General features: G+C 40.6%; 1 protein-coding gene across 2 annotated transcripts in view; it reads right to left on the minus strand.

Annotated features, from left to right (window-relative positions):
• LOC126284458 (midasin) overlaps nt 1-20736 on the minus strand; it is a 481989-nt gene that overhangs the window by 339988 nt on the left and 121265 nt on the right. For both annotated transcript variants that reach the window (XM_049983379.1, XM_049983380.1), the window contains 3 exons: nt 20275-20515; nt 12869-13077; nt 12100-12246 (listed from right to left, as the gene is read on the minus strand). In XM_049983379.1, coding sequence (XP_049839336.1) covers nt 12100-12246; nt 12869-13077; nt 20275-20515 — 597 coding nt within the window. The remainder of the gene's footprint in view (nt 1-12099; nt 12247-12868; nt 13078-20274; nt 20516-20736) is intronic.

Raw genomic sequence — 20736 nt, forward strand, 5'->3', positions numbered from 1 at the left:
GGCAGAGAGTGCGGGGGGAGAGAGGGGAGAGAGAGGGCAGAGAGTGCGGGGGGAGAGAGGGGAGAGAGGGGAGAGAGGGGGCAGAGAGTGCGGGGGGAGAGAGGGGGGAGAGAGGGGGCAGAGAGTGCGGGGGAGAGAGGGGAGAGAGGGGGCAGACAGTGCGGGGGGAGAGGGGGGAGAGGGGGAGAGGGGTGTGAGAGGGGGAGAGGGGGGAGAGGGGGAGAGGGGTGTGAGAGGGGGAGAGGGGGGTAGTGAGGGTGAGAGGGGGGAGAGAGGGCGTGGAGAGGACGGAGAGTGGGGGGAGAGAGTGGGGAGGGGGGAGACGGGGAAGAGGGGGAGAGGGGTGAGAGGGGGCAGAGGGGGGCAGAGGGGGCAGAGGAGGAGAGGGGGAGGGGGGAGGGGGAGAGGGGGAGAGGGGTAGGGGGAGAGGGGGCAGACAGTGCGGGGGAGAGGGGGAGAGGGGGAGGAGGGGGGAGGGGGAGAGGGGGAGAGGTGTGTGAGAGGGGGAGAGGGGGTAGTGAGGGTGAGAGGGGGGAGAGAGGGTGTGGAGAGGACGGAGAGTGGGGGGAGAGGGGGAGAGGGGGGAAGATGGTGGGAGAGAGGGGGGAGAGAGGGGGGAGAGAGGGGGGAGAGAGGGGGGAGAGAGGGGGGAGAGAGGGGGGAGAGAGGGGGGAGAGAGGGGGGAGAGAGGGGAGAGAGAGGGTGGAGAGAGGGGGGAGAGAGGGTGGAGAGAGGGGGTAGATGTGCTCGCTGGCTGGAGTTATGTGATCCTGGATCCAGACCACGAGCACAAAGATGACATCAGTTGTTTAAATACGGCACATAAAATGGATCAGTAAACACGGTTGGACACCAAAAATTATACCTCCTACGAGCCAGTTTGCTATGGTACCACACTCATAAGTAATACATCACATTTTGCATGCGCAGCAACAATGCTTAAAAGGAACTACAATTCATGCACGAAGTTTGCAGAACAGATAACGTGTCATTCCTATCCTCAGATGCTGTATTTACTGGTGCATCTTTCAAGAATTGACAAATGGGTGTGTATGGCATGTCAGTGGGGAGTCTGTAAGCAGCAGGAGGAATTTTCAGACAACGTTTCTCAATTCAGATTAAGCTCGACTACAAACACAGAGCACACTTACGAACTGTCAGATTTGGAAGTTGTGCGACTGTTGGCATGCGAGTGATGCCAAGACTGCCATGACCACAGAACAATCTGTCTGTACTCAAAAGGAGACAAATATTAAGTAGTGAGTTAACAACCACTAATACCAACAAAGCAAGACAGGGCTTTGTTACCACATAAGTGACAGTGCCAATAGGCTTCTGTGCAAAAAGGCACACTCACATTTAGGTGATATCAGTTTTGATACATAATGACTCGCACAATAGCTATAATGTCATTTTACTAAAAGCTACCATTTTTTATCATATAACAGACCACCCTCAGGTATAAAAAATGACATCAATTACAGGACACGATTTGATGCAAGTCCTTTTCTTTACATATTCCTGAGAATGGTCTGTTGTTTATCCAACACCATTAGTTTTTTAATAAAGTGGTATTACAGCTAGTGTGCAAAGCATGATTTTTCAGAACTCAACAGTGACAAATCCAGCTACAGATCACAGTTGACACCATCCACATATTTTCAAGTAACAAAAGTGCTGACTTAAAATGTACTCACAACAAGGGGGCTTCCTCTCATCTTGTAGTCTGAGTGACCTGCACTTCCCTTATAACCCTTTCCAATCTATTCCTCTCTCCTTCCTGAGGAAGGAACTATTAGTTATAAAAGCTAGGGCAGTGTCATGTTATGTATCTACAAGATTAGATGTGCTTCACATTCCAACTGATCCATAGTGAGGATATTCTCTGGGATGTGGAACATGACAGAAAACAAACATTTACAAAACAAGAACAGATGTGCTAATATATCCCTCACAGATCCCAAATGAAATTGCCCTTGTAGATGTGGAATCAGGAAAAGAAAACCACACTCTTTAAACATATTTGAAAGGATATAAAGCTTGTCACCAAATATTAAATGTTCAATACACTTAAGTATGTACGATAATTCTTAGGCTTTTGAGCCAGGCATCAACAAATGCAAAAAATAAAAATAAAATACATTTTACAGCACTTATTTACAATGACTGCATTACTACACAGATTTAATACAGAAGTACACAATAACAACATAAACACATCAATCGCTTCTGCTAAGAAATTCATCAAAAGAGTAGAAGGAGCAAACCACTAATAAATCCTTTAGACTCTTCTCAAACTGAACTTTTCCTTCTTACCACACAGTTGCCTCTGCCATCATCTGCTGCTGCTCGCAGTCTGGCTTCTGCTATTGACGTCGTGTGTGTGTGTGTGTGTGGGGGGGCGCTATTTTCAAGGAAGACCTGATTGGCAGAAAGCTCATTTTATGACAGTCTTTCTGTTGTGCCTATCAGCAACTCAGTATCACCACTATATGGTGAGTAGCAACTATCCTTTTCATAATGTTGTTATTACTAGTTAAACTTTTTCATTAAACAGCCCTCTGCAGTACATTCTTGAGCTCACACCGCAAATAATTCCTACTGCGCATTCTTGGGCTCGGAAAGCTTTAGTTTTGTTTGATAAGTTCCCCAGAAAATATTCCTGTATGACATTATGGACTGAAAGTAGGCATAGTACACTAGCTTTTTGATTTTTTTATCGTCTATGTCTGACAACATTTGCATAGCAAATGGCACTTCAGCAGATCTGAGCATATGCTCTCCAGAGCTACACTTTTTATCAACCTGCAATGCCAAGAATACAACACTGTCAACATCACCTATTTGTCTGTCATCATATTTTAGGTATGTAATAGTAGGAATTCTTTTGCAAGTTATGAACTGCATATAGCATGTTTTTTCAATGTTTAGTGACCAAGAATTGGTTAGGAATCATTTACTGCTGCAGCTCCCTTAGGTTGTTTGCAGATGACGCTGTAATTTACTGTCTAGTAAAATCATCAGACGATCAATCCCAATTACAAAACGAACTAGAGAGAATTTCTGTTTGGTGCAAAAAGTGGCAATTAGCACTAAACAAAGAAAAGTGCAAGGTCATCCATATGGGTACTAAAAGAAATCCAATAAATTTTGGGTGTACGATAAATCACACAAATCTAAGGGCTGTCAATTCAACTAAGTACCTAGGAATTACAATTATGAACAACTTAAACTGGAAAGACCACATAGATAATATTGTGGGGAAGTTGAAACAAAGACTGCGCTTTCTTGGCAGAACACTTAGAAGATGCGACAAACCCACTAAAGAGACAGCCTACATTACACTTATCCGTCCTCAGCTGGAACATTGCTGCACAGTATGGGATCCTTACCAGGTAGGATTGATGGAGGACATCAAAAAAGTGGAAATAGGGACAGCTCGTTTCATGTTATCACATTATAGGGGTGAGAGTGTCACTGACATGATACGCGAGTTGGGGTTGCAGTCACTGAAACAAAGGCGGTTTTCTTTGCAGCGAGATCTATTACGAAATCTCAATCACCAACTTTCTCTTCTGAATGCGCAAATATTTTGTTGACACCCGCCTACGTAGGGAGAAATGATCATCATAATAAAATAAGAGAAATCATAGCTCAAATGGAAAGATTTAGATGTTCCTTTTTCCCATGTGCCATTCGAGACTGGAATGGCAGAGAAGAAGTACGAGAATGGTTCCATGAACCCTCTGCCAGGCACTTAAGTGTGAATTGCAGAGTAACCATGTAGATGTAGATTAATGTTATGAAAATTTCAGAAGCCGACCTTTGTAAGACTAACTTGATTTGTTATTTATTGCAGTTTTTGTATCATCTGCTAACAAAACAAACTTGGCATCTGGTAATGTTACTGATGAAAGGTCATTGGTATACACAAGGAAAACTAAGGTCCCTGAGATGGAACTTGGGGTGACACCCCATGTTATTGGTTCCCAGTTGGATGATGGCTGACAGCTTGGTACACATCTCTTTCCTATTGGTGCCCTTTGTTTTCTGTCAGAGATATAAGATTTGAACCATTTTTTGCAGCATTTCCTGATACACTGTAATATTATAATTTACTTAAAAGCATACTGTCATTTACACAGTCAAATGCTTTTGACAGATCACAAAACATACCAGTAGCCAGTAATTTATTGTCTACTGAATTAAGTACATTCTCACTGTGCATGTAATACAGCCTTCTCAATATCAGAATACTTTAGAGATCCAAATTGTGACTTGGATAATATTTTATCTGTGGTCTTTTGGTTAAGAAGACAACTGTTTATTATCTTTTCTAAAATTTTTGAGAATCAGGGCAAAAGTTATATTGGATGGAAGTTTGATGGTATTTCTGTATCTCCTTTCTTACACAAAGGCTTAACTACAGCATATTGCAACCATTCAAGAAATGTTCCACTGATAAAAGACTGGTTACACAAGTAACTTAAAATGTCACAAAACTTAGAGCCACACTGCTTAATCAACTTTGTTTACATATTATCATAGCCGCAAGATTATTTTTATTCTAAGGATTATGATAGGCATTTCTTCTGCTGTTGCTGTGAGGGTCGTACTCGTATTATTGTAGTTATTTGTAGTGACTGGTCTAAGATGTTCCGTGGCAGCATCTACTGAACATGACACTCCCTCTTTTCAGTAGCAGTGATGAAGTGCTTATTGAAAAGTCATGAACACTGCACACATCTGTTATCCATGTATCATTTATTCTTAATGCTATGTGCTCCTCTTCATCTCTAGTTCTATCAGTCTCTTCCTTCATTATATTCCATATTATCTTTATTTTTTTATCTTTTTCTGATAATGCATGATGTCTCTATTACTATCTTCAATGTTTCCCCATACGTTTTGTATTGATCTATAGTATTTAGATCACACAATGAAAAATCCAGTATAGAATGCAACAATATTATGAAAAGGAAAGTTGCTACTCACCATATAGCAGAGATGCTGAGTCGCAGATAGACACAACAAAAGAGACTGTCACAAATAAAGCTTTCAGCCAATAAGGCCTGCGTCAAAAATAGACGACACACACACACACACACACACACACACACACACACACACACGGAAATGCAACTCCCTCACACATGGCTGCAGTCTCAAGCAACTGAAGCCACACTGCAAGCAGCAGCACCAGTGCAGTCAGGAGGTGGTAACTGGGTGGGGAGGGGGGGGGGGGGGGGTAAGGAGGAGGCAGGGGTGCGTGGGGAAGGGTAGGGATAGTACGGTAGAGGTGGCGGACAGTGAAGTGCTGGTGGGGAGAGGGTGTGACAGCTACGTGCAATCAGGAGGTTAGATGGAGGATAGAGGGCAGGTGATAGGTGGGTGGGGGGCGGGGTAGCAGAAATGGAGAGAAGTTAGAAGACAGGGTGCGATGGTGGACTGAGGGATGTGTAGTGCTGGAACGGGAACAGAGAATGCAGCGCAGTGGTTTTAGCTTAGCTTGTAGATCACATGACTGGTTACACAGTTAGCCCTGCATTTGATATGATACGTGATGCTTATGCCGGACTGGAGTAGGTGGTGATGGGAGAACGTATGAGACAGGTCTTGCATCTAGTTTGTACCAGTATTAACATTTAGCGAAAGGAACTGCATATCACGGTCAGAGAGGCTACTTATTATTGGTTTTTATAATATAATTTTGTTCATTAGGCATTTCTATAAAGGTATTATCAATGGCCATCTTTGACCCCTTAGCTGTTCTTGCTGGAAAATTACTGAATGAATTTGAAAGACAACGCTGCTGACTGCAATAAGTTTTTAGTAGAAGAGTTTTCAAGAAAATCTACATTAAAATCATCACCAACCACTAATTCTTTATTTTCTGTTGTTAAATAGGACAGTAGGGCTTGAAAGTGATTTACGAACAGATTGAAAGTATTTGCTGGTACTGAGTATATACTACTATTATGAATGATTTACTATGAAATTCTACTTCTGCCGCACATGCTTCCATATGCTGCTCTAGATAATATTTATGAATTTCTACGTTATTAAATTTATGGAAATGCCTGATAAATGAGGCAACTCCTCCATTCTCCATTTCTGTCCTACAAAAGTGAGAAGTTAACTTAAATCCTGCCGCACTTAACACATCTGTACCAGTGGTCATATGATTTTCAGAGAGGCAGATTATGTCAGCCAAGTTGGATGACTTAATTCGTCAATGCACATAAATACACTCCTGGAAATGGAAAAAAGAACACATTGACACCGGTGTGTCAGACCTACCATACTTGCTCCGGACACTGCGAGAGGGCCGTACAAGCAATGATCACACGCACGGCACAGCAGACACACCAGGAACCGCGGTGTTGGCCGTCGAATGGCGCTAGCTGCGGAGCATTTGTGCACCGCCGCCGTCAGTGTCAGCCAGTTTGCCGTGGCATACGGAGCTCCATCGCAGTCTTTAACACTGGTAGCATGCCGCGACAGCGTGGACATGAACCGTATGTGCAGTTGACGGACTTTGAGCGAGGGCGTATAGTAGGCATGCGGGAGGCCGGGTGGTCGTACCGCCGAATTGCTCAACACGTGGGGCGTGAGGTCTCCACAGTACATCGATGCAGTCGCCAGTGGTCGGCGGAAGGTGCACGTGCCCGTCGACCTGGGACCGGACCGCAGCGACGCACGGATGCACGCCAAGACCGTAGGATCCTACGCAGTGCCGTAGAGGACCGCACCGCCACTTCCCAGCAAATTAGGGACACTATTGCTCCTGGGGTATCGGCGAGGACCATTCGCAACCGTCTCCATGAAGCTGGGCTACGGTCCCGCACACCGTTAGGCCGTCTTCCGCTCACGCCCCAACATCGTGCAGCCCGCCTCCAGTGGTGTCGCGACAGGCGTGAATGGAGGGACGAATGGAGACGTGTCGTCTTTAGCGATGAGAGTCGCTTCTGCCTTGGTGCCAATGATGGTCGTATGCGTGTTTGGCGCCGTGCAGGTGAGCGCGACAATCAGGACTGCATACGACCGAGGCACACAGGGCCAACACCCGGCATCATGGTGTGGGGAGCGATCTCCTACACTGGCCGTATACCTCTGGTGATCGTCGAGGGGACACTGAATAGTGCACGGTACATCCAAACCGTCATCGAACCCATCGTTCTACCATTCCTAGACCGGCAAGGGAACTTGCTGTTCCAACAGGACAATGCACGTCCGCATGTATCCCGTGCCACCCAACATGCTCTAGAAGGTGTAAGTCAACTACCCTGGCCAGCAAGATCTCCGGATCTGTCCCCCATTGCGCATGTTTGGGACTGGATGAAGCGTCGTCTCATGCGGTCTGCACGTCCAGCACGAACGCTGGTCCAACTGAGGCGCCAGGTGGAAATGGCATGGCAAGCCGTTCCACAGGACTACATCCAGCATCTCTACGATCGTCTTTATGGGAGAATAGCAGCCTGCATTGCTGCGAAAGGTGGATATACACTGTACTAGTGCCGACATTGTGCATGCTCTGTTGCCTGTTTTTATGTGCCTGTGGTCCTGTCAGTGTGATCATGTGATGTATCTGACCCCAGGAATGTGTCAATAAAGTTTCCCCTTCCTGGGACAATGAATTCACGGTGTTCTTATTTCAATTTCCAGGAGTGTAGTTCAAATATTTGCTTCTTAGTCCTCGAATTTTTTGATGTACTGTAAACAGTTGGCATTTCACACTGATTGAGATAAAACTCGGTGGAAATAAACAGACAGTACTGGTATATCCTCTCCTGGAGATTAGCAAGTGCCACCAATTCTGCCTCATAATTTTATAGCTTCCTCAAGATAATTTCAATTTTTATACAACTAACTACTTTATTTTGTTTGTAACTTATGTAGTATTTTTTTCACAAGCTTCTCTTGATTGTAGATCCTACAATGTGTATGACCTGCTGTGTATATGAGAAGAAAAGTTTCCAATAAGCCAATGTGGTGGAATCATATTTGACCACATCCTGTCTGTAAAACAGTAACAGGCAGAATAATTTTACTTATTTCCCCCTGGCGCCACAGAAGAATATTTAGTTAAACAGGGACAAGGATACATAAACACGATTTATTTAAGTAACTAATGATACAGTTACTCCTTACATTTGAGAGTCCTACGTTAACACACAATTTTATTTTGTGCAAAATCCAGATTTAGGCACCATGAAGTCACAGAGGAAATTAATTCAAGCAACACAATTACACAAAGATATGCTACTGACTGATTGGATTGACTGACTGATTCTGTTATTAGTTCGTGAAACAATTTACATTGTATGGATTTCATCATGAAAAACATCGAAATTTTTATGGTTTAAGATTAATTTGTTATACACTAAATGGCAATGGATTTTGTGATCTAGTTACATTTGTTTTCTAATAGTCTTTGCTAATTATTATTTCCATATACACATTATAAACAGTACTTCTTGTAATACGTAAGCTGCTTTAATTTAGGTACTCCACTACCGTGTAAAAATTTTTATTTTGTAAACAATTTTCCAGTTTTGTTTTGAAAGAGTATCTATGTCTTTTATATGCTGTGGTAATTTATTATATAACACGATAGCAATGTTCAATAAACTCTGCTGAGTTTTAACTTTTTTTCTGTCCAGATGCAAACTGTAGCAGTTCCTGGTTTTATAATCACATACTAATAAATTTTTAACATAGTGGTCAATATTTTTTTAATGTACAGAACACACTGCAAAATATATTCACAAGCTACAGTTAATACTTCCAGCATTTTATAAAGTTTGAGGCAGTGAGCAGTTTTTCCACTCTTGGTCATTATATGTATAGCTCTTTTTTTCAGCCTGAATATAGCTTGAATATTTTTCTTATTCATTCCCCCAAAAAATTATTCCATAGCTAATAACAGAACGAATATAAGCAAAATACACTGATCTGATGAATGAAATATCACATACTGATGTAAGAATTCAGAAGCATAGTATACTGTAGAGATTATACCAGTAAGTATTTTTACATATTCTTCCCAACATAACTGACGGTCAACATGCATTCCCACAAAGTTTGTACTTTCCACACATTATCTAACTTCATTATGTATTTTCAGGTTGTGTAATCAGGCTTTTTGTTTATGTAGAAGTTCATAGTGCTTGTTTCCTTTACATTAAGTGTTACTCTATTGTTTATTTTCCATGCGCATATGCAGCTTAGTGTTTCTTCAGGTTTCTCTCTTAGTGCTTCAAGTGATTTCTCCGTGATCAGTATGTCACAGTTATCTTCAAACAATGCTGTTTGTCCACATTTGATACTTTGTGTACCCCTATATTTATACATGTAGGGCCAGAATTATGTTTGGATGTATTCTTGGAGCTACTTGATATTTGAGTAATTTCTGTCAAATGCACTGTATTTTCTAGATATGATTGAAACCACTTCATCACAGAGGATATAAAATGTAGACTGGCAATGGCAAGGAATGCATTTCTGAAGAAGAGAAATTTGTTAACATCGAGTATAGATTTAAGTGTCAGGAAGTCGTTTCTGAAAGTATTTGTATGGAGTGTAGCCATGTATGGGAGTGAAACATGGACGATAAATAGTACGGACAAGAAGAGAACAGAAGCTATCGAAATGTGGTGCTACAGAAGAATGCTGAAGATTAGATGGATAGATCACATAACTAATGAGGAGGAATTGAATTGAATTGAATTGGGAAGGAGAGAAGTTTGTGGCACAACTTGACAAGAAGAAGGGACCGGTTGGTAGGACATGTTGTGAGGGATCAAGGGATCACAAATTTAGCACTGGAGGGCAGCGTGGAGGGTAAAAATAGTAGGGGGATACCAAGAGATGAATACACTAAGCAGATTCAGAAGGATGTAGGTTGCAGTAAGTACTGGGAGATGAAGAAGCTTGCACAGGATAGGGTAGCATGGAGAGCTGCATCAAACCAGTCTCAGGACTGAAGACCACAAAAACAACATTGGTGTCTCAATTCTACTGCAGTTAACTCAAAATGGTTCTCTTCACTGATCGCACATAGATCACTTCTAACATTATACTGATAGTTTTGTTTCACAAAGATACAACAACCTCCACACTTTACAGATGCACAGGCTAAACTTTACGACTATAAACGATTAATTTCTGATTCTGTGCACAGTGTTCTGTGATACAAACAACAGAGCTGTCTATGACCTCCAGTTCAATCTCTAGCCGCTGTACTTCATTTTTTAGACACTGACTATTTTGGTGAACAATTGTTGGCTTATTTTTACTACATTCAGCACTTTCTCTTCTATTTGCTCTATTGTCCTTTTGCACAGGTTTGTTTGGTTTGTCATTTCAAACACATTCATGTATTGTATTTTCACGGGACATTTTAGGTTTATCATTCCTTCGGACCCTATCAGTTTTCCTTATTTTAAATTATTTTACAAATGTCCACAATCATTTGACTAAAAGTCATTGAGCTGTCCACAAGGGGCATTCAAATGAAACCCAGTCACTAGTGTAAAGTAATGGTAACACTTTCAGTAACTCAAAAATGTAGCTATACATGGTACACATATTCAAAAATATGTCACCGAAACTGTTGGCACATTTATCCCATTGCGACACTAGCTGGTCGATTCCATACTTGAAGAAGCTAGTAGGTTGCTGTCATATCCAGACCTGGAGCCAGTCACAAACTTCGTCGCCAACTGTGAATCTATTGCTCCCTAGAAAGATCTGTTTGCGCCTTTCCACAACACTTTAACAACTCAGACTGTACTCAACATACACAGCCTTCATCCGTCGATACATTTCATGGCCTCCAATTCCCTCCACTGCCAAAAATCGAATTACTCCTCATTGTTCCTGCTTAGTCACCTGCACGTTCAGTACTGGACAATAACTTGCGTGACCACCTTCTCTTCGTTGTGAAATCACACTGTCGCTACACGACATCAAACATTGCACACGCGTCAGCCTCTCTACCAATAGATGGAGCCACCATGCCCGCAGTTACTTGGTGCCACCTTACGTGTAAGGCAAACGTAGATGCACTGACCAGGTTTCATTTGAATGAACATCATAATTAAGTGCATGCTATCCTTCCCTAGACATTTTTCACTTAGAAATTTGTTGGGATCGAGGAATATTGCACCAAGCTCATCGCACTGTTGCCTAATTTCATTGTTTATTTTGTTTATGTAAACATTACTCACCAATCTTCTGTGTAAAATTCCACTGATTACCAGTCTTTATCTTGTATACATACAAACTGGGTCAATTATATTTCATGTTTGTTTTTGATTCCTTCCCAACTGCCGCCGATTTGATTTTAGTTTGTTCCAGCATGAATTATAACACCTTTGAACTTTGTCTCAGGACTGTTATTATTTTTGTAGTTAGACTGCTTTGTGTTCATGATATTTTGAAAATGTTTGCTCATTTGCCAGGACGAACATCAATATCACAGTGCAGAACCACTACATTTTTCAATATAAGATCACTAATAACAAGAAATTTATTTCTGTTACCTTACTTATATAAAACATTTGTGTTTTTCCTTTCTCTTGTATGTCACCGTTTTCCAGCAACATTTATTTACAGATTTTTCTCACAATAAGTTCTCCAAGTCTTTTTCTGCTGTAATATGTAGATGAGAATTCTCACAGTTTTTTGTAGTACTTTGCACACAAGAATTTTCACAGTTTTGTGTTACACCTGGCAATGAATTTCCACACACAGGATGTTTATTCACTCGCTAGCTTAGTATTTGCTTCTTTCAGGGATTTAATCTCCTTTCTGAGAGATCCAATATCACTTCACTTCACAGAAGTTTTATTATTTTGCCTTTCTACTCTATTGTACTTCCTAGTTCAGTTGTTTCACACTGTAAACAGTCAACACAAGACCAGGGAGAAGCCACTACTTGTGAATTTTAAATTCATTTTTGCGCACTTTTCATGAAGCCAAAAGTTTCACTTTGCACATAATATGCCCTTCATAACACATTCTACATACTAAATAGTCTACACAGATCAGCAGTTGAAAAGCAAAAAAGTTAAAAAGGAAGTTTTCGTTAAATACCTGTAGATCTTTCATCACATTCACCATTCGACGAGCGTAAGATTCAGGCAGTTCACAGCGCTTCTCTAATATAGTTTCCAGTTCGTGTGATGGGATTTTATCAAAGTGCAACTCGACAAACCGGTTGCGAAATGCCCTGGACAGCAACTGCAAAATAAAAATTAGAACTGAAATAGGAATTGTTATATATACGGGCTAAAATTTGAGTTGTGGCCAGCACTACATTTAGGAAAGTTAAAGTAAATCTGATATCGGTCCAATGGTAGTTCTGAATACACGGTGCTTTACCAGGCAAAGTCCTATGCATAGCCTCAGTTAGTGGAATGCCTTTGACTTGTTTAGATCTTTCACTTTCCTTAAAGACTATCAAATAAAAATACTAAAGAGGAAGGAAATACCTCCACTGATACAGCCTGGCTCCAGTTAGTAGCATGTAACAGGTTCCCCCCCTCCCCCCCCCCCCCCCCCCCCCCACTTTCTGTTCAACCACAAACAGATTTTTCTTTACTACTAGAAGCTTTCTGCGCACACATGCAGGCACAAATATCCAAATATGCATGCAGTCTGTAGAGAAAGGACATCTGTGCCAACCATAACAGACAGCCACATAATCAATTATATGTGGAGCACAACTTTGAAAACTTTCAGTGGCAGACAAATTTGTACTGGAATATGTTTGTTTTAACATAACATACGACATTCACAGAACTCAAGAATTAAAATTTCGATCTTACAATAAATTGAGTGTCTAAGAAGTCCTGGAAATTACCTTTCTCCCACCATACAGACCAGGTGGATTCTGCGTTGCAAACAACATGAAGTTTGGATGTGCCGATATGACTTCTTGTGTCTCAGGAATGAATAGCTCTCTGTTGTCATCCAAAACACGATTCAAAGCCTCCAGAACATCTGTTGGTGCCAAATTCAGCTCATCTAATATAACCCAGTGGCCATGTCTCATTGCCTCTGCCAGCGCACCTGTAACATTTTCAACTCTCTCTCTCTCAGGCTCCCTCAGACGCTCTCAGAGTCCAATGCAGTACTTCTAAGGTGAGAACAAATGACATTAAAAGCATAACCTTGTACACATATGTGCAGAGACTTGCACAGCTGATGTTTGTCTCTGCAAAGGGTCTAAAAAATAGCTGTAATTATCGAAATCGATTGTAACAGGAAACTCACTTTCGCTAGCTGAAAGAGGTTTACATACTCAAAGAAAAGACGTAAGACCAGCATAAATTAAAGAGAGGACAATATTCACAAAAGAGTAAAGGATATGTGAATTAATGCTATGTTTCAGTCCAAAGATCAGGTTTAATGTCACATAACCATAGAACATTTAAACAAAAAAAAACAGACTGAGCCAAGAATGAGAAAAACCCAAAATAAAAACACAATAGAAAAGAAAGAGTTTGTGAGAGTCACACAGTCACATTACTCCTGAACAAGTAAATAATTGAAATAAAGGGTGTACATGTTGAATTTCAAGTTTTCACAGATAACTTAACCATTTCTCTACCACCAGTTGAGCTATCAGAAAGATAAACTATCTTAAAGAAACAGCACAGAGTAGGACTACACTCTTCCTGTGAGAAGACAAAATACATGATGAACATCAGCAATGGGCCAGAATGGATTTAAACTGACCACAGGAAGATTGAAAGAGAGCAGAAGTTTAAGTACATCGGAGAAACAACTCAAAAGACTGGGATCTGGAAACTGGAGTGGGTCTACAAACCGACTATCACTGCTTATACTACATTGATGTGACAAAAGCCGTGGGATGGCGATACACGAATATACCGACGGCAATAGCACCACATACACAAGGTATAAAAGAGCAGTGCATTGGCGGAGCTGTCGTTTGTGCACAGGTGATCCATGTGAAAAGACTTCAGACACAATTATGGCCACACAATTGGAATTAACTGACTGAATGCAGAATGGCAGATAGACCTAAACAGATGGGACATTCCATTTCAGAAATTGTTTGGAATTCAATGATCCAAGATCCACAGAATCAAGAGCGTGCCGAAAATACCAAATTTCAGGCATTACCTCTGACCACGGTCAACGCAGTGGCTGACGGCCGTCACGTAACTACTGAGACCAGCTACATTTCAGTAGAGTTTGTCATTGCAAACAGACAAGCAGTGCTGCATGAAATAACTGCAGAAATCAATGTGGGACATACGATGAACATATTGGTTAAGACAGTGGACCGGAATTTGGTGTTAATGGGCTACGGCAGCAGACAACTGACGCAAGTGCCTTTGCTGACAACTCGACATTGCTGCATCGCCTCATCTGGGCTCGTGATGGTACTGGTTGGATCCTAAACTAGTGGAAAACCGTGCCCTGGTCAGATTAGTCCTGATTTCAGTTGGAAGGACTCGATGGTACATTTCGGGTGTGATGCAGACTCTATGAAGGTTGGATCCAAGTTGTTAACAAGACACTGTACAAGGTTGTGGTGGCTCCATAATGGTGTGGGCTGTGCTTACCTGCAATGATAATCAACCAGGTCCTCCGGTGCAACTGAAATGATTACTGACTGGTTATGTTACTGGTGGTTATGTTCAGCTACTTGGAGACCTTTTGCAGCCATTGCTGGACTTCATATTCCCAAACAATGGTAGAATTTTTATGGAGGAAAAGGCGCCATGTCACTAGGCCACAACTATTCACGATTAGTTTGAATGACATTCGAGCAAACCATCTAGCCATCCAGATCATCTGACATGAGTCCCTTAGAGAATTTAGGGAACACAATTGAAAAGTCAGTTCGTGCACAAAATCCTGTGCCAGCAACACTTTCGGATTATGGAAGGCTGTAGAGAAAGCATGGCTTAGATTTCTGCAGGAGACTTTCAATGACTTATTGAGTCCATGCCACTCTGATCTGCTGCACTACACTGCACAAAATGTGATGTGATATATGATATGACATTAGGAGTTATCCCGTGACTTTTGTCATCTCAGTGTAAGAAGATGATGAGCACAGAAACAAAAATAACACATTAAAGACCGTTGTAAGACCACATGGTTTGTACACTTCAGTGATGCTCTGAATCACCTGAAAAGGAAAAAAACATTTTTATTTATTTAGTTTTTTTAATGCTTAATACCAAAGCTATTGTTCATTTGCTGGCTCACTAGTTTTGGGCTTTGCCCATTTTCACAAGCCACCTATTACTCTTGTTTTTGTGAATGGATGTGCTGAACGTGGATTACAAAGATATCAGTGACAAACATATCCTAAATACAAATACATAAGTAATTACCATAAGAAACATTCTATCACTGATATCTTTATTGCCCACATTTGACACATCCACTCGTAGCAAATTTTGTTCTCTGTAATGGGTGGGTTGTGCAAATTGGCAAAGCCTGAAATTTGTCAGCCAGCAAATAAACAGCAGCTTTGTTGTTAAAAATTTAATAAATATGTCTTTTATTCAATATTTGAGAGCTAAAAGAAGTGATGCACTGATAACTGTTGTAAGTGAAGAGGACCTGCTGACTAGTTACTTAAAAAAGAATGCATGATACTGCAGAAGATCACAGGCAAAGTATAGGTTGAGAGACAGATTCAACTGAGATCCAGAAAGAAACTCACAGCAAGGTGGAAACAACAATGCCTCTGACGATGATGGCAATTAAAAAGGAATGAGTACTGTTCTAACGCCACGTCTTCTGTACGGGTAATAACCATCTCACAAACAAAATCTGTGATTTTCTGAAACTGAAATTTTCTAAAACTTACCCAAAGTTAAAAGAAAGAAACAAGAGAGATCTACAAGAGATGGACAGTGCTGAAGATAAAATAAATGGCAGGGATGGTTTCAGAAGAACGGTGAATAGCTACCAGGATTTATAGTTAAATAAGTACTCAGAAAATGGAGAGGGCCTTTAGCAGAAGAGCAAAAGAAAGTGCTTACTGATGGGCTCAAGAGACACTGGCAGGACATTTTTTAATGCCAGCCAATGAACATGATCTAGACACTGACTGTAGCAGGAAGTACATCCTGCCTTAGTAAAACTCTTTACTGAGGCCAAGTAGCAAGATTTTCCATAATCAGAATTTGTCTCTCACACTTTCATTCTCATTTGGTAATTATACAGGTATTACAAGTTGGAAAAAAAGGCAGGAAAAATAAATTATAAATCACTCTTTGCAAGTGACAGAAAATGTAAGCATTCAATTAAAAAGTGATGTGTGGGTAAGATAAACTTTAAGTTTACAAGAGTGAATGAATAGACATAGAAAATCCAGCAGCAACCTAATGAATGACAAGTTGCCTCGGATCTCCATGCCAAGAGGCTAATCAGACTAATACAAAGATGCAAAATGAAAATACCAGAATGTAACTGAAGACCTTCAAATTCGAATGTGGTTACTAATACCCAGAAGCCACTCAACCACCATAGCAGGTGAAATTTACTCTACCCTAAGAACTCACTCAGAGTTGAAATGCATTAGCAGGACCTGATATTTTATGTATATTAAAAACACGAAAAGGGTTACTCTGTATCACCTCGCAAACTGATCAAAACTTGAACAGAAAAGTAAATGAAATTAGTTACATAAACATATAAAAAGGGGGGGGGGGGGGCAATTAACTAACAGTTTATTTCTAGGTGACGTGCAGGATGCCAAGGGAGAGGGTAGCAGGGGAAGGACAGTGATGAAAGAATGCAGAGGGAGGAACGACTTAATTTTAAAAATTTTGACAATACTGAAAAGGGGAGGCGTGGAGTGGAGAGAAAATGATCATCATGCATGTATATAAAATGAAACTTATTGGAAGCTATCATATTCGTGATTGCTTAGGATTAATTCTGCTGAAAGCAGCGAGATGAATATACAAACTTACAAAAAAGTGAGTGGATTTTTTGCAGTGACACAATCTAGCACCTCCAAATGCTAACAACATTGAAGACAGCACCTGTAGGTTGAAGAAATGAGATGTCCATGCGCACGGAAAAATCTGGTGGGCTTTGTTTGAACTTAGTCCACAAAAACCAGTCTATGAAACAAGCATGGCGTTACAAATGCCACAAACAATGGTTCAGAGCTCCATGAAATTTCGGGTGAACTGATGGAGGTCAATAACTTGTGGCCATAATATTTCGCTGCACAGTCTTCTGGCCACCTTCAGTTAGATAATGAAGGAAGCCAACATAGTTCCACAGAGGGCACTCATAGCCACACAGACTTGTAGCAGACAGGCATAAGCTCTATCAATGCACGTACAGTGAAAACCGAGCAGTGGCGACTTGTGATTATACATTCTAGGTGTTCACAAATTTTTAGATTCAGATAAATTTGATATTGTGAAATTAATAGTATCCACTGTATAACAGTTACACTTTTCAACAAGTTTATACAACTACAGCCACTGCCAATAACAACAACAACAGTAATAATAATAATAATAATAATAATAATAATAATAATAATCTGCATAACTTATCTAACAAAAGAAGGAATTGTTTTCTGGAATTTTGTTGTTTTGTATGTGTAAGCTTTCGCAACACTCCGTTTCGCATTTTTGTGTAAATGGGAGTTTTTATGCTTTTCCATTTTTTCGGACGAATGTACAAGATCTCCAACTGTTCAGGAATTTTCTTCTTGGCTGAAAATTGGATATTCTTACACTGCATCCATACAACAACTTGTGTTAATGGTACATTTCCCTGTTAAATGTTCGCTTGTAATCATGCTTATTTGATTTTTTCAGCCTCTCAATCAAAGGATCTGTTCTCAGGGACCCTAGTTTCTTTGTGACTAACTTTTCCTGGTAATTTACTTTTCTGTTCTCAGACTGAGATTTTCACTCTGAAGAGGAATGTGCACTGATATGAACCTTCTTGGCAGATTAAAACTGTGTGCCAGATGAGACCTGAACTGGGGACCTCTGCCTTTCGCTGGCAAGTGCTCTGCCAACTAAACTATCCCAGCACAACTCATGACCCCCCCCCCCCCCCCCCTCACAGTTTTACTTTTCTGTTAGCATTTAAAAAAGATTCAACGTAGTTCATGTTTACACTGCACCCAAAATCAGATCCCCACACAGTAAACAACCAATACCAAATAAAAAATGACATTTGTGGAAATGATTAAACACAAGTGGTAATGTCTGCCAACATGGTCACTTGACTAGAATACAAATGAGATGTTGAGATCCATACAGGCCTAAAGCATGCCCCAGTGATCCCACACTGAAGTGAATATCAGGGAAACCAGCGATACAGTTTTCTGTAACTTCCCATATGTACAATGTGGGCCTTAAGCACAGATAAACTTTACTAAATATTTTACTAGCACGTACAAATGCTATAATCTCACAACTGACGGTGATGTGGTTTAGGCCCTTATGATTCTCAGTGTCACAAATGGATTACTGTATGATAAAACTCATAACTTAATATACTCATTCACAAACCCACAAATAGGTTTCCTATCAGTACGACTTTGACATATACTGATGTCCGATCTAATTTTACTACAATATATTGCAAGTGAATTATCATACCTAAGGAGTGTGCTAGCACCTAGCAGGACTTTATGACGAGCCAACGGGAATAAAAGTCTGCCGCAGTGTGCTACAACCTGGTGGCATTGACGGAAACCTCTAGTTGAGTGACAAGAGCTAGCTGTGCACTTCATGAACTGTGTACGTTGTTCATCAAATGCTTACGTATATGGCTTGTAAGACAATTACGTCACACAAGTTGTGTATGTACAAAAGTTCCTTAAATGTGCACAACTTAAGGTGTGCTCACAACCCTGATGCCAAGCTTCACGGAGTCTAGAGAAGTTTTGCCGAAGATTTAAGTGATGTATCTTTCAGGTTGCAGCATCTATGTTATGTTTAAAAGCATTCAAAGAAAAATAACCAATAAATCCACAAGGTGTCGAATGTTAGGGTGTTCACGTGCTCTTACACAGCAGTCGTCTGTAACTGGTTCCACCATGCACATGTCGGGCCTGTGTTTGAGCAGTTTTGAACAGAAGAACCCAGTGCACTGTCACCATGACACAGCTGACAATAACCAGAAGATTGCACCAATATATCACGGCAGGAAGTTACTGATAACCAGCAGTTTGCCTGAAATTTCATGGGACTCTCTAGACACCAGTAAAGCTTTGGAGTGTTCTCAAAACGAAACAGGAAATGACATTGTACACAGTTCAAAATTTACAGGAACTGAAACAGAAGGACTACGTCAAATGCTTTAGCATGCTGCTTCAAGACTGGAAGCCATGCACAAACAAATATTTGCTGAACATCAGCACGTCTCATCGAAAGTTAACATGTTCTGTGCGATGTCAGCACAAAAATTTTACTGCCCATTTCTCTTCACTGAGCTAAGTGTTCCAACAAACATTTACCTGGACATTCTCAAATGCCTTCTGATGCCACAGCAATACAGATTCTAAAGACCACATTTTTCAGAGAGATGAAGAGCCCCCACAATTGGGTATAGAGGTCATATATTATTAAATCAACATTTTCCATGCCATTGCACCAGTTAAACAGGACAGGACAACACAGTGTTCTGCTCTTGATCACTTAGATTCCTGGACCTAACATCTATGGTTTCCTTTTTATAGAGTTATGAGAAACAACTTGTGTATGTGCCTCCTTTGCCGGAAACAATTCTGGAACACAAAATGCCCATTTCTAATGCACTCGCATCAGTGGCTTCACATATGCCTAAGAATGTGGTGTGAAATGGGTTAGTGCTTAAATGTTGTCTGCGTGATCAAGGGGAGTCATACAGAACACTTACAACATATGGAAAAAACACTGAAGTTTCTTTTACATTCTCTGCAATTTTTATCAGTGTATAACTATCAATTAAGTTCTGGGAGAACATACATAATTGAGGCGTGAAGGAGACCACTCACCGAACAGCAGAAGTGTTAAGTCACCGTCACGCACAAGCAAAAGAGAAGAAACTTCCCAGATTTCAAGATAAATTCTTTGATGGAGCTAGAGTACTAACAAAACAAAAACAAACACAAACACAAACACACACAGTTGCTTAAACACCAAGAACATTTGGTTTCACACTTGTATAAATTTTTATGTCTTAAGAACAGATTAGGATTCAAATAACAGAAAACATATAAGAAATCACTTTTTAACAAAAGTCTAAACTTACCCTCTCTGAAAACTAGTGATCCAGAAGCATCAGCAATATAAGAACCCACATATTCTTGCAGATCTGTGTGTTCATGGTTGTTGATTCGCACACAGTGGTGACCTGTTATCTGAGCCAAGTAAGTCACAATACTCGTCTTGCCAACTGACGTGTCACCTTGCAGCAACACAGGCAGTTGGCCCAAAGACACAATACGTGCCAGGTCTCGCAAATTGCGGCTAACAGATTCTGTCAATATGTACTGAAAGCCAAAGTTCTGGTCATTAAATTTACAATATTTAAAGATCTATAAAATCAGTATGTTTAATTCTAACATATTTAACAATATTTGAAATTCCTGGATGGAAATATGTGTGTTTCTGTTCTCCACGCGTCGATGTGATATGAGTGAGAGGCTGACTTTGCTTAACTTTATATATTATCCTAAGATATAATGAATAAAATAAAAAATCAGTAAGACAA

Source organism: Schistocerca gregaria, chromosome 8, assembly GCF_023897955.1.
Source record: "Schistocerca gregaria isolate iqSchGreg1 chromosome 8, iqSchGreg1.2, whole genome shotgun sequence".
NCBI lineage: Eukaryota > Metazoa > Arthropoda > Insecta > Orthoptera > Acrididae > Schistocerca > Schistocerca gregaria.